General features: G+C 32.0%; 2 protein-coding genes across 2 annotated transcripts; both read right to left on the reverse strand.

Moving 5' to 3' along the window:
- Positions 1-875: 875 nt before the first annotated feature.
- Positions 876-3,560, reverse strand: LOC103490938 (uncharacterized). The gene has a single exon (XM_008450691.3). It carries the CDS (start codon positions 3,478-3,480, stop codon positions 1,108-1,110), a length of 2,373 nt encoding a protein of 790 aa, XP_008448913.1. The 5' UTR covers positions 3,481-3,560; the 3' UTR covers positions 876-1,107.
- Positions 3,561-10,205: 6,645 nt separating this feature from the next.
- Positions 10,206-14,806, reverse strand: LOC103490939 (methylsterol monooxygenase 1-2-like). Its single transcript, XM_008450692.3, has 5 exons — positions 14,192-14,806; positions 13,764-14,086; positions 10,973-11,120; positions 10,850-10,882; positions 10,206-10,562 (listed from the first exon to the last, which is right to left on the reverse strand). The coding sequence occupies exons 1-5, from the start codon at positions 14,519-14,521 to the stop codon at positions 10,491-10,493; spliced, it is 906 nt and encodes a 301-aa protein (XP_008448914.1). The 5' UTR covers positions 14,522-14,806; the 3' UTR covers positions 10,206-10,490.
- Between the last annotated feature and the right edge of the window lie 442 nt (positions 14,807-15,248).

Genomic DNA, 15,248 nt, shown 5'->3' on the forward strand with positions numbered 1-15,248 from the left:
TGGATATAATGGTAACTAGAAGAACTTTTAATAATGACTTTTTTCTTCTCATTCTTTCTTTTCTTTCTTAATGGAATTATGTGACGATTCAACTTAAAGTTAGGTGATACCATACTATGGTATTAAAGACTTTCAACTAATATCGACTTGTGTTCATCAAATAAGTAAGAACCTTTATAGAACGGTCACAAGTGATTGATTCCCTGCCACTTACTACCTTAATATATACGGGGATTTACTTGTCTTGATGATCATTGTTTAGACAAATTTTTCTTTAGAAGTTAGAACCATATTGGCCTACCTTCCTTAGCTTTTCCATCATTAATTTTTTTTTTGTATCACTCAAAAGCAACCCTCAATTAATATCTTTGCTCCTAGGTCTCTTCACTTTTTTTTGTCAAAAGTCAACCATGCTCATTTTTACCTATTTTATTCACTAAAATAATCTTATATATTTCCCACAAAAATATTTTCAACTCAATTTTTGCATATATTTCAATAAATAAATATTTTATTATTTTCAAATCAATAAGCATATGCTAGAATTCACCATTCATGTCAATACCGAATTCATGGAAACGTAGAAATATCTTTGAAAACATTGACATGATGATGAAAATTCACTGCTATGTATATAAGTTTTTTTTTTTTTTACATGATTTAGAAAAATTAAAAAATGTTTAATTATACAAAATAAGTTTGAAAGAGAGAAAAAAATTCAAAGCAAGAGGTGTAATGGAGAAAGAAAATGTAGTAATTTATTGAATCTTACCCCTATCAATCATATGTGAATTAACAAAGTTTGAACTCATAACACTCCATTCAAGTGAGAATACAATATTTCAAAAAAGTAGAGGAATTAATTGCCAAAGAGATGGAGAAAAAGAAAAAAGAGAGAAAAAAAGTGATCCTACTTCCTCTCATAATTATTAGAGGACTTTATTGGTAAGGTGTGTCCCACCAATTGATTTTCTATAGCTATAAATCATCTATTATAGTATTATATAAGAAAAATGAAAACTTTACTTTCATTACTACAGTTCTATACTTTGTTGAAGAAAAAATGTTATGAAACTACGTTAAAAAAAGGAAAAAAGAAAAAAATTGTTACAATGAAGATGACCCATCAGCCTCACTTGGCAGATCATCTTCACTATTTACCGCTGCAAACAACTCGATATCGTCGCCGTTTTCACGGTTTTCGTTACTATTGCTGCATAAATTTCTCTTCTCTAGCTTGGAATGAGCTGAAATGAAAACCAACTTCTTAATACTTTCAGTTGTAGCTTTTGAACTGCGATATGAAGAACACACCATTCTTTCAAATTTGCCATTGCTTTTGAACCCACATGAAGTAGCATGAAGAAAAATGAGCCTAACAGCAACTTTTCTTAATGATTTGAACTCAGTTAAGTAAGTTTCCCAAACCAGCCTACTACTTTGTGGATTAGCAGCTCTCAATTTCCCTGTAATGGGATCTTTCTCCTTCATTTGAACAGCTCTTGCATACACTTGATCAAGCCCTTCTGTTCTCCATTTCATCAGCTCCATTAGTACAATGTGAGCTTCTTCCTTAGCCACAAGCCGAGTTATGAGGCGGTCAACATCCTTCTCTTGCTCGGTTGTTAACCGTTTAAAAGGCGGGAGATACTTCCCGGTGTTGTCTCGTATTAGATAGAGTGGATCGAGTACAAACGCTGCAGCCCAAGCCGGGTGGTAGTTTTTCTTAAACCTCTTTGAAACTATCTTTTCTAATGATTCTTCTGAGATGTGAAACTTTTTGCACCAATCTTTCACTTTCTCTCTCAATTCTTCCCACAGTGGAAGGCATTGGCCAACTAATGGCTTCTCTATTTCAATCTCTTGAGCCATATCCTTCACCAATTTGATCAAACAATGCACAGCTTCTACTTCATTCCAAAACTCAGAACTCCCAACTAAGTGTGAAACTTCTCTAGCAATGGGATCCTCAATCACCGTGATCTTGAAAGCTTCGTCGAGCCAAGCTAACTGCATAGCCGGAGCTGACTCGAGCATGTTATCAACCATTTGAAAGAGTGTCGTAGCTCCTATTTCCTCACTTTCAGCTGTGGGCAATGCTATCAAACAAGTATGACCACATTCTCGTAACTGATACTTGTGGAAGATTGTTCTGATATGAGACTCAAAATTGAAGAAATGCGCTACCCTTTTGCAGTTTTCAGCTACTGTCTTGAACAATGGGAGATTTCTAATGAAATCCTTAAGTAAATTATTGAAAGCTTGAAACTGACATGGAAGATTAACAAGCCATTCATGCTGATTTTCCAAGCTCTTCAATGCTTCGCTCTTGAACTTATCTGCTACAATCCCAACACACTTCTCTTTAATGCTACCACAAACATCTAAAACTGTATCCCAAAGAACTTCCTCAACAAATCTACAAGGAACAGAAGAAGCAATAATAAGAGTTTTTCTATACAAACTAGTCCCATTAGGGAGGTTCAGAGCTATATGAACCATAGTTGTATCTTCTTGATTCTGAGGTCTCCACCCACTAGAAGCGATTTGGAAGAACATAGCTTCACTAATTTTCAAATGAACATCAGCTTTAGCCATTTCGTATTTAGAATTCAATCTAACTGTAGCCAAATCCTTCGATGAAATCGAAGGCAATCCAACTTGATTCAAAAACGCCTTGAATTTTGGATGCTCTAAACTCGAAATGGAGACTGACCCAGATGATTCAAACACCCAATCAGTAAGAAAATCAAGCGCAGAATCAATTTGATCCTTGTTTAATGATACCCCAGGTGAAGTTCTTGGAGTTCTAAGCTTTTTTACACTGTTCTCCAACATAGCTAAAGCCCCCAAATCCTCTTTCCCACCGGACAACACCAACAATGGTTGTTGTTGATGAGGTTGATGAGGTTGAAACGGCGAGAACGAACCGCCGTAAACCCCCGAAGGATCCACCACCGTCAATGGCGAAATGTCGTAAAACGAATCCCCACCATCACTATCAGCGGTGTTGCGTTTACGAGAAACAGGGGAAACAGAAACAAGAGGGGTTTTGGAAGGAGAGTTGAAATTAGGGCAAGTGCCTCGTTTGAGATGCTCGGAGGCGGTTCTAGAAGGGTTAGAAGCGGAGAAAACGGCGTCGCATAAGGAGCATCGGAGCTTAACAGCCTTAGGGAAGCCGGTATCGGAATTTTTAAGGAGAAGAGGTTCGAGGTGAGACCAGTACCAAGCGCCTTTGCCTTTGAGGGCTTTGGTGCGAACCATCAGAAGGCCTTCGTAGCGGCGATGGACAGCTTGAGCGGCAACGGCGGCGGGGTCGTCGGAGTCCGCCATAGAAGGTGGAAGAGAAGAGGTATTAGAAAGAGAGCGGCATAAGGGGAATTGAAGAAAATGAATAAATGGGTTAGTGGGTGTGAAAGAAGAGAGAAAAAGGGGAATATGAAAGACGGCGAAGGAGAGAGAAGAAAGGGAAGGGGACATGATGGGGCCATGTGAGGAGGAAGGTCGGAGGAGGAAGAGAGAAAACAGAGGAACTGTTTGTTTCTGTGAAGTTTTGTGGCTTTGGAGAAATTTTGATTTGATGGAAACGGAGCGTGGACTCCACGCGCCTCTAGGGAGGTTGGTTAATGGTTTTCTTTTTTTCTTTTTTTAAATATGTTTTTTAAATTTAAATTTTTTTAATATTATTATTTTAAAAAATAGTTAAAAAAATTTCTTTTTTATTTCGAGAAGTTTGGTTTGTTCACTTCGTAATATTGTCGTTGGTTGTTGGGGGGTTCGTAGGAAGGACTTATGTTGTTTCTATTTTTTTTGATCAATTATGTGTTTTGGTAAGTTTGATATAGGTGTTACCACGATAAACCAAAAAATCTAATCTATTCAGCAAAGTTCATCGAATGGAAATTGATCGATCGAAGATACAGAGAGTTTCTCTCAATATGTTTACTAAACAAACTACAGTCTTCTATGGTCAGAGTCGATTTAAACATTTACTAAACTGATCATAATTAGAATTTGGTCGTTTTTGATTCATCGATGCTTACCCCTAATTTAATAAATAGAAAAATAAAAATTAAGTAACTTTCTTCCACAAATGGTATATCACAATTATCGAGAAATTGTAATATATTTGGATACATGTGTATGTGTGAGTAAGTAAGTTAAATTTATAATTGTTTTAAATAATTATAAATAAATATTGTGTATATTTAGGCCAACTAATAATGTCAAATTGGGCGATATTATTTTATTCAATTCAACGGTTACGATGAAGATATGCTTTGTTGTTGAATTTTGCCAATATGTCTTTAATTTCGATTCAAGACACGTGTTAACTTTTAATTAGTTTTGAATTTATTGATTTACAATTTCACCATTAATTTAAACGAGGATGTTGCAATTTGTGATTGATTCAAAATCTTCAGAGTGTAAGATCATATTGTTTAGAATGCATTAATCCTTGATTTAACCAAAATAATTGAGTTTATATCATAAACTAATGTATTTGTTAAGTTTTTTTAGAGAAACTTACATAAATCTAACAAAACTGTAAACTATCTACCACATCATGTTAGCCATTTTTTAAATACTGCAGGTTTGCCCTTCCATCTTTCTTTTCTTCCTCGACGTCGTATTCTCCATCTTCTCCTCCGATTTTGTCTTTCTTCTTTTCTCTTTTTCTTTTCTTCAATTTCTTTCTATCATGTTTCTTATTTTTCAATTTTTTATTTATGTCGTTTAATCTCTCCATCGTTTTTCTTCTTTTCTTCTTCTTTTTTTTTTTCGCTTTCTTCCCATCATCTTTCTTCTTTTCTTTTTTTTTACGCGTTTACATTTGGAAATCTAAATGACTGTGTATTATACTGTGTACAACAAAATAGCAAAATCTAAAAGATCGTATATAAAGAATCTTGAAAAAAGAATCATTTAGATTGAAGTAGCCAAGTGTAAACATTTAAAAAAGTAAACAGTCGTGTAAAAAAAATAAAAGATCGTGTATAAAAAATCTTGAAAAATATTATTTGGATTGGAGTAGCAAATGTAAACGATCGTGTAAATAAATCTAAACAATCGTGTACCAAAAAATTAAAAAAATCGTGTACCAAATTTTTTTAAAAAATCATTTAGACTTGGGATGGTGTAACAAAATTAAACGATGAATTGAAAAGATAAAAATTGTAATCATATCTAAACGATCGCGTATCAAACAATAACCAAACCTAAACGATCACAAATATATTACACATGTTATTGACGGTGTAGTTGACGGGATATTTTTTGTATTTTATACGGTGGGTCTTTAAGTTTTTTCTAGAACTGTTTTATAGAGTGTAAATATTTTGTCGATTTTTTATATTTTTTAAAAGATCCCTTCTTTTTTAATGATCGTGCATTTTAAGAGATTTTGACAAATAAAATTTAGACTGCTCTCAAATGAATATTAGTTGAAATCAATGAATTTAATGACATTCAATAGAATGTTTAGGTTCACATTGAATTATATTGCAATAAATATTTAACTTGTCTCAAAGATTTTTGAACTTAAAAGTATCAAATGTTTGAAAATTTTAAGAATTTTCATTAAAGATAAAAAAAAAACTAATGTTTAATAAACTCAAGAATTTCTAATTGGACTGTGTATAGTAAATTTGTAAAATTTAAGAACCTTTGACCTGTTAGGCATATAACCGAAATGTGAGATGTCTATTAAATACAAATCGGAAGTTTTTATTAAATATCGTAACAAATAGAAAACCACGACTTAGACATCATTTCCAATGCCAAAGGATAAAAATTTATTGTTATTTTGTTAACCTTTGGTTCATATATAAAATTTTAATTTTTACATTTTTTCTTTTTATTTATGTTGATTCTTTTAATATATTTTATTTTTCTAAAAGAATGATCATATAACATGATTTCACGTTTTTTTATTTTAAATAATTAAATTCTCGTTCGGTAACTATTTCAATTTTTTTTTATTCGTTTTTAAATTTTTGTTTATTAAAAACAAAAACTAACATAGAATTTGAATTCGGATCTAGCCACCAAAAAGAAACGTGCACCTTGTTGTTATATGTAGTAATTTCATTTTCTTAAAATTTCACTCGTTCAAATGTGATATTAGTTCATTCATGTCTTATTTCTAAATTCAGAATAGGTGCTATATTCTGTTTTTGAAAAAAATGAATTAGTTACCAAAAACACTTGTTTTTTAAATTAATTTAGAAAACAAAAATTAAAATAGAGACCTTTTTTTTTTTTTTTTTTACCTTTGAGACTATTAAAAATTCATAAATAAGAAATTGAAAGTTAAGGGGTTTACTAATATAAAATTCAAATTTTGTTTAATATATCATTAACTTTCAAAATTAAATATCAAATTTATCAAATGATTATTTAACACAAACATAAAATTTGAAGACTATTTCACAAATTGTATGAACTAAAAGTATATATCTTGATGCCAAAGTGATTTTTATTTATTTAGTGTTATGTTTTAAGTTTTTTTTTTTTTTTTTTTTTTTGTGTTATTTCGTCTTATCATATTGATGAGACAAATTACTTGCTAACAAAATGCAAGTAAGAAAAATGAATGGACGGATAATACAATGAAAACTAGTAGATATGTGAACTTATTGGCCTCATTGACATTTTAACGAAGAACGACGACTACAATAATACTATGGAGAAAAATGAGATACATTTCGACGAGGTTGATTTCGAAAATCATGCATCCTCTATGCTAGATGATGAAGAACAAATTGAGTTTGAAACTAACGAAAAATAATAATTAGCGGAACAAACTTAGAGTCTATTTGTATTGACTTTTTTAAATGTTTGCAAATACTTATTGGTATTTGTACAAATTGAAGTCAAGATTTAGAACCTCGGATTTGTTGGTCCTCGATAGATCGTGATTGATCTAAAATGAAATTGTTATCTCGAGGAAAAATTGAGTGCAAATATATCCAAATATCGCAATATTTGTTTATTTTAATTGAAAAAAATTAGTAGAATGTTTATATTTTAATCTCACAAATATGGGAATATATGATATGAAGATGTCTCTGTCAATTATGGTACAAAAGTAGATGCCTATAATTGTTAACTTTAGAATGTAGTTGATCCTATTCCCCAAAGGCCTATTGATGAATCTATGAAAATGATTTTTTTTTTTTTTTGTCCTTCCTGGATTTATTTATGGTGCTAAATATTATTTCCATTTTATCCGTCTTTGAGTAATTTACTTTCTTTTTTAATATTACGGTTGAATTCTTAATCAAATAAAAAAATATATATATATATATATATAAACTTTTCGAAAGCTAATTTTTAAAGTTTTTAATTTTTTGTTTGATCTTTTTAAGTCATTGAATAAGATACACATAGCGAATGAGGAAAGATCGGAAGTTTTGAAGTAGTGTTTATAGATTTAATTTTGAATGATTAAGAAATGTAAAAAGAAAAATCAAAGTAATAGAAAATTTTCTTCTATAAAAACTCAACTCTTGACCTCTAATATTCAAACAAATGACCCCTTAATAATATTCAACTCTTTTCAAGTTATTAAATGAGAATGTTACATATCTAATAATGCCAAATTAAATTCATTAAATTACAAATACTTCCTAAATTATTAATTATTGAACTTTTAGCCTTTATATTATATATACTTTTAAAAATCAATTATTGTCGAGGTTAAAATAGTCTTAAAAAACATAAAATCTTAATTAAGAAAATAAATGAAATTTTAAGACATTTTGTGTAAAATCATCTCTAAAGTAGGTGATTTCTCTAAATATTTCTTCTAATTATTATATGTGGAAGTACTGAATTTAGCATAGGTAATTTAGAGGGGCTTGACACCCTCAACTTTGTGCTCTTTATATAATTAAGACTAGTTTTAAGTTAATATTATTAGTTGACCCGTAGTAAATAGGTCTTTCATCTTCCTCTATACCTAGATTTAAGTCCCAACTCTTATATTTTTTTATCCGAATTAATCTTATCTAACCATAAAGCTACCATCAAAGATTTATGTCACACCCCCTCCTGAATTACTTGCTAGCTTAGTCCGAAAGACGACTGAAGCTTACTAACATCGCTCTCCTCGAACGATATCTGTCGACTCTACTAAACTCTTTGTAGATACCATATTTTGACCATTTATTTTTTACATTTACTTTACTTTATTTTATTACTTTATTTTATTTATTAATTTTAATTAAATTAAGTTGATTTGAATTTGAATTTAATTTTTTTAAAAAAATCTTTTTAAGTAAAAATTAAATTCTAATTTTCTAATGGCTCTCATGCCACCCGTATAATCATCAATTCAGACTTAGTTTTTTAGTTATGAATTGATAACCATGACATTTAAAAAATATCAAACAAAAACTTTGTTTTGTGAACCTCGTTAATTTAGTTTAAAAGGTAAATTTTGGTAATCATTTTTATGGGTGTTGTGGGGTACTAATACCTTCCCTACACACAACTGACTCCCGAACCTTAAATCTGAATTTACGTTGACCAATTTTTTTGTGGTGACCAATCACTCCTTAATATGATTGGTGGCGACTCCAAATCTTTTAAATATTAAAGATTAAATGATTGGAGGATGTCGGCCGCTCCGCGTTGCGATCACGTCCCGACACTCTTGAACGTGATAAACTTGCTAATCTAGTATATAAACTATTATACATGCAACATAACACAACAGAACTTAGACTAATCATATATATACATAAAGTGTAGTCCGAAAATAACTGATTTTGCAAGTAAACCGCAACTTCTAGAACTTACACAAACTATAGAGTATCTATATCATATAAAAGACATATACATCATAACACAACAAACTTTATGTACAACTCTAACCACGTACTGACAATCGAAATTGGAGCTTCAGCAGACTAAGGTAGTCTATCAGGCACCGAAAACTCGATCTCTACCTAGAAACTGGATAAAATATTTTGGAAAGATAAACTAAAAAACTTAAAACTCAGCAAGTGAAAGCTATAAATTTAAATATAAGAGCATGTGAAAGCTTCACAATTTAAGTCTCAACAAAGTTGGTCATAATTCTTATTTTTTTGGGTTTTTGTTATATATTTTTTAGATCCAAGTCCTTTTATTTGCCATTCCTGAAATTATTTCTAATTATATGATATGATTATGTGAAAGAAGGTCGATGCCAAAGCCCATGTCCAAGTTCATAATATGTCACATAAGCCCATATTAGTATAAGTTGTAATGTTCAAATTTTGATTTTTTGAATGGTTTGTTCAACTAAACTATTTTTGGCTAAATTTTGATTTCAAAAAGTGACCAAGTTTGAAATTCTATTTGGTTGAGAATAAATTATAAATTGTTAAAAGATAAATAGAAAATCCTCTCGATTTGTGTAATTTTTATAAAAAAATTATTGAAAAAGAATATATATATATATATATATTCAATTTCATCAAATTCAATCCTAAATTTGACTAAGTTCTATAATCTTTAGGCTTGGTTTAATTTACACATCTACTGATTTTGCAAAGAACAACCTTTCTTGGTAAACTCTTTCATTTCAATAAAATAAAGTTTGTACAAAAAATAAGTTTGATCCATACTTATTAGTTGTACTTCTAAAAAAATTGGACCCCACTTTCTTTCTACTTTTCAATTATTATTCTAATAAATCAAAACCTATCTCAAATTCATATTTTTCAACAACATAAATTATCATATTAAAATTGATGGTTAAATTTGTCATCATATAACAAGTAACTTTGTCATGTTAATGTTATTAACATAAATGTATACTCTAATTTTGTTATATTTGCAACCATCTCAATTTGTAAAGATCTAAATAAAAGAAGGGTAAAAGTTGAACAATATATATAATCAAATTACAAAGGAATTAAAGCTATGAATCGTTAGAAGTAACAAAGTTTATATAAACAAACAGATAAAGGTTTTGAAAAAGGTGAATCATATTTGAATACCTTTATTTTTGAAATCATAATTACAAAAATAAATAAAGAGGAGTGTCTCTATATTTGGACACAAATGTTCACACACCTTTAAAGACAATCTACTTTTAGAATTTAGAAAATCCAATAACCCTTTTTTTTTTTTTCTTTTTTTCTTTGTTAGACTTAGAAGAAAAATAATAAAAAATGGTCATCTAAAATAGGGCAATAAAAAATCAAGAAAAATTCACAAGCAGAATACATATTTATATATATTAGGAGTTTTGTCTGCACAATAAGGTTAAACCACACCATCGGAGAATCTGAATTCTGAGCCCTGAAGATTAAGCTAACCAAAAACAAAAACACAAACTTTTTTATAGACCCCATGTTAATTTCCATCCCATTCCACTCCCTAACTACCTCCTTGATGATACGGTCCCCGACCAAGTAAACTTCAAATCAGAGATCATGTAACGTAACACGTTGCTACCGACCCAAAAAATACGCATCCTTCAAAATATGAATCGCCTAGTCCGATTTAACATTTTGAGCTGTGTTGTAGTATGACGACTCTTCGCTGTTCTTCACTTCTTCCTTCAACTGATTACACAGAAACCAAACAATCAGAACACACGATATCGATCCGAAACAAATCACGATAACAAATGGAATAGATTTGATCCAACCAAAGAACAGGAGAAAGTCATAGTAAATATAGTTATACTGCCCATCCTAAGGCTTGATCAAGCTTATCCGGGCATGCCATTGAACCAAGCTCAATTTTGGCTAAATCTAATGTCGATTTGAAGAAAACTTGCTAATTCATGACACCATATGCAATCAACTTTCGAGGCAAAGGTGGGGGGCGGGGAAAACAAAGCGTTTACCTTCTGAAGGATCTTCTTTTGATAACGATACCCCTGAGGAAGTGAACAAATGAGTAACTTTTATGAGCATGATTTCACAGGAAGAACAAGTGGGAGGTAAAATTATAACAAGACTATAACTACCTTGTCAGTTCCGTAAATATAATCACAGTAGGTAAATACTGAAGCAAAGTTGCTATGGCTTTGCCCTCCAACATAGTGATGGTAATCATGATGGTCCGCACCACCGTAAAATGGTATAAATTTTGTTAGACTCCAAGGGAAATCATACCTGAATATAAATATTAAATATATGAATAAAACCATGGTTGATCTCAACAATCATCATAAAAGCACAGTATAAGAGAAAAGCAGAGGTAAAGAAAGACCACAATAAAGAACAAGAGAAATGATGTAGTTTTCATCAATAGTTTATCTGAAAATAAGATTATATTACTATTTTGGTCCCTATGGTCTGTGCTTGGTTTCAATGTTATCTCAAAAGTTCTTTATAGTCCCTGTTGTTTGGTTATACCTCCCCAAACGTCTCTGCTTGTAAGTTTTTGTGGATTAGATTAGGATTATTGAAAATATGAAGTAAGGATTCACACATGATTTATACTAAACATCATTTCGTCACTCCTCTCTATCACGTCCATTGAAAACATGACACATAAGAAAACTATTAACAGCTAGCAACGAAAGATGATAATTAAACTTCCATAACAATGATGACCAATCTGAAATCAAGCTCAAAATATAAGAATTATAATGGTAATTTAAACTAAAATTAATAAATCGATTAAGAATGAAGAGGTCAACAGTTGATTCTCGCTAATGCTTGTGAAACACATTGATAAGAAAATCCTTCAACTCCAGATTACTGTTGTGAGTAGAAGACTTTAATTTTGAATTTTCTTTTTAAAGTTGTACAACATCTAGCCATCAATGTTCATGAGAATCTCAGTTTTCGTATGAAAGAGACAACTATCATACTTCAGCAATATAAAATAATAGTACATAAAGTTACTCAAGTTCAACCAAAGGCTAAGGGGATGTTCAGCCACAGGAAACCCACCAAGAGTTAGCTATGTCCTACATGACCTAAGGAATGATTGTCTGACACCGCATTTATTCCCAGCCATAAGCCTGTCATCAATTATTTTTTGTTTTTGGCCCAACTAAACAATTTGGAGGTCAAATCAATGGATTCTTATTTGAGTAAGCTGGCCCCTTTAGATGTCAACTTACTTTTCTTTCCCTCTTCATTCCTCTAAATGTAACAAGAGTTTTAAAACAGATGCAGTCAACATGAATAACAGAGCTTGCTTTTGATTCTTCTGAGGAATAGGAACAATACAATTTAATAAGGTTGGTTTCTTGAAAAGCTGAGTTTATATAATTATTTCGTGTTTAGACTGTTTCAATATAGCTTATGGAAACTTGGGTGTGCATAACTAGTGGGTTTATGTAGCCCATGGAACTAACGAACTCATGGCTCAAGATAAGCAAACCATATGCTAGAATATACATTTCACTTTTTAACCTCAAATGACACGAGTTTAACCCCCAAGCGCCCCTATATGTTTACTCTCCATCATGCTAGAAGCAATTCTCTAAAGATGTCTTTCTACACATCAACTCCTTTTAACTTTCTTTTCCCAACACCCCAAGTCTACAGAATTTGACATTGAGTTTCAAAAGGCAGACTTCCACAAGGGAGTAAACATGAAGCCTCATAACAACTACAATGTAATAAGATCGGGAAGATTGGGGATGGTTGTGAGCTAAAAGGTCCTGAAGTTAAGAATGTTTGAACCAATAAGGTTCAGCTATGATCTAGTTCATGATCTTCGCCCATCAATGTCCTTGCAGCATCACTTCACAATCTACCTAATATTTCATTGTACTTACCTACCTGCTACCATTGATGAAAATACATTGACACAATCACTTTGTTGTTTTTCCTTCCCCCATACGCAAATTCCATTCTTCTCTAAAACCTACACTCTAATATCTATGGTCCCACTAGATGGAGAAAGTAAAGTCAAATATTGTTATCCTCTACCGAGCTTTGATCAGCTAGAATAAATTCATTTTTTTACTTTTTACAAATTATCAGTACTACTAGTCCACATTACCTGAGTCAAGCGTTAGCACAAATGTAATAAATACAAAATTGCTAGAACAAAAACTAATAACAACAATTAACAATAACATTGTTCTATAATTCAAGACTTGCTTCTTTCATGGCCTTTTAAATCGTAGATCTTGAAATGATGTATATAAGCTTAAAGCATAAAAGGGTAGTGGGGCCCTAATTAGTTTAGTATATAAGAGAATGAGAATCAAGCTTCATAGGCTCGGCTTCTCATAGAAGATTTATAAGTCCTCTTACAATAAGTTCAAAAGAATCTTAGGCTTTCCCACAAGTGTATGGCGAATGTGGAAGCAGAGAAAGTTGATGCTAGAAAAGATGGGAAAATTTTAACCTTTACAATATTTCTCAACAAACTTTCATTATATCAAGTTAGTAGGAGCAATGATTCAGCATGCAATGAGTTCATACAGTAATGATAGGAACTCTATATTGCGACCAAACATATATCTACACATATAGAAAATATATATATAATAAAGGAAAAGGCAACCAAGATTAAAAAAATATGAAAACCATAGAGCAGATCACGGTCCTAGTCAAAAAAGAGGCAAGCCCACCATTCAAGATCCTTGAGATTAAAAGTACTTTAACACAAAGGCTGAAGAGATAAAAGAATGCAGAAAATACAAAGTTGGCATCATGTTGTCGCAGTCGAATAAAAGCACAGTGCAGAAGTGAAAAAAAAAATGAAGGAAGTTTATTAAAATAGAAAGCAAGAAAGCTAGATAGAGAGTGAGAGACAGAGAGAAAGAGAAATAGCTTTAGCATTCATACCCACTATGTGTATCAATGGCCTCAATCTGCCTCAAAGCAATCCATAACCAGAAGGTGATCATATGACCAGGAACCATAGCTGGACCAAGAAAAGAGGGAATTCCAAGGATCAAAACCTCAGCCCAATGAGCATAAGGAGCTGCAAATCCAATAGGAGCAGTGTATTCATGGTGAACACAATGGATTTTCTCATACCCCCATTTGCAATGGAGGAATCTATGAATCCAATAATTGGTATAATCCTCCACCATGAAATACACCACCAATTGAGAAACAATTTCAAACCCAGAAGGCAATGGTAGACCCGTTCTGATCCCAATCATCTAATAACTCAAAAGAAACAGAAAACAAACAATCAAAATCAAAATCCCAGATCAAGGAAAAGGAAGCAAATAAAAAAAATAAAAATAAAACAACCCGAGATTCACCTTAATGGAAGGGAATGAAACGAGCTGAAGCGGGCCAACAACAAGAAAGAACATACGCATAACATCCTTGTAGCACCGGAAGATCTCGTTGAATGGCAATCGAACCTTGGGCTGAATTTTGTACTTACGAATCCCAGAAGCATGCAAGAGCTCAAGGAAGATAAGGGGAAGGGGAATAAAGGAGAAAATCAAGAAAAGGAAGAGAATGTTATGGCAAAAGAGGAAGTAATCAGACTTGTCATGGGAGTAATTAAACCAAAGGGTCTCAAAGAAAGTGAGATTCCGGCCAAGGGAGGCCTGAGCGGCGGAGAGGGAGTGAAAGGGCAACATGGGGTGGAGGAATCCGCCGGCGGAGAGAGACCCAGATGGGAAAAAGAGTGGGAGAGAAGTTCGCCGGCGGTGAATGGATTGAGAAACGTCGAAAAGGGGTGAAATGGAAGAGGGGGAAGGGTAACAAACAGTTAAATTAATGCGGGAAGTTTGAAAAGGGAAAATGGAAGAAGGAAGAAGAAGAAGAAGAAGAAGAGGAAGAGAAGGAAAACAAGAGGAAGAGCGTGAAATCCTAAGGATTCGTTCAATATTTTTTTGGTTATTTGTGTTTTGTATATTTATATGTGAGAATGGCAATCCACCGTTTCCAACACTCCCTTCCAAATCTTCTCACATGCCTAAAACCACAATCTTTTTTGTTTTTTTAGGTTTATTAAGAACGCCCAAAAGTTCTCTTGGTTAAAATTTGATTACACTCCCGATATAAGAATTGAATCTTCAAACTTATACGGTTCTTATTTTTAGGTCAATTTACCTTCTTTTATCTCTAAATAATCTAGTATTAAAAACATAGTCTTATTCTTTTAAAAATGTTTCAAAATCTTTCATCCCAGGAAAAGTACATAAGAATGGTTTGTCCATCACTTACAATATAATAAGAGTTGGGAGTCACGTATTGTTTCGTTCAAGTTGAAATTCACTTATTTTATATTTCAATTTTCATCTAAAATTTTAAAAGATTATGCTCTAACAAAAACATTGAAACTTTTAATAAAAATACTGTTTT

The sequence above is a fragment of the Cucumis melo genome, chromosome 6 (assembly GCF_025177605.1).
Source record: "Cucumis melo cultivar AY chromosome 6, USDA_Cmelo_AY_1.0, whole genome shotgun sequence".
Lineage (NCBI taxonomy): Eukaryota > Viridiplantae > Streptophyta > Magnoliopsida > Cucurbitales > Cucurbitaceae > Cucumis > Cucumis melo.

What these genes read in the sequence shown, in the direction of transcription:
- LOC103490938 (XM_008450691.3), bottom strand. Translation starts at nt 3,480, where the DNA reads ATGTCCCCTTCCCTTTCTTCTCTCTCCTTCGCCGTCTTTCATATTCCC.
- LOC103490939 (XM_008450692.3), bottom strand. Translation starts at nt 14,521, where the DNA reads ATGTTGCCCTTTCACTCCCTCTCCGCCGCTCAGGCCTCCCTTGGCCGG. An exon ending in GCCATTGATACACATAGTGG is followed by an intron (nt 11,121 to 13,763) that starts GTATGAATGCTA and finishes ATTTATATTCAG; the next exon opens with GTATGATTTCCCTTGGAGTC. An exon ending in AAAAGAAGATCCTTCAGAAG is followed by an intron (nt 10,563 to 10,849) that starts GTAAACGCTTTG and finishes CTGTGTAATCAG; the next exon opens with TTGAAGGAAGAAGTGAAGAA.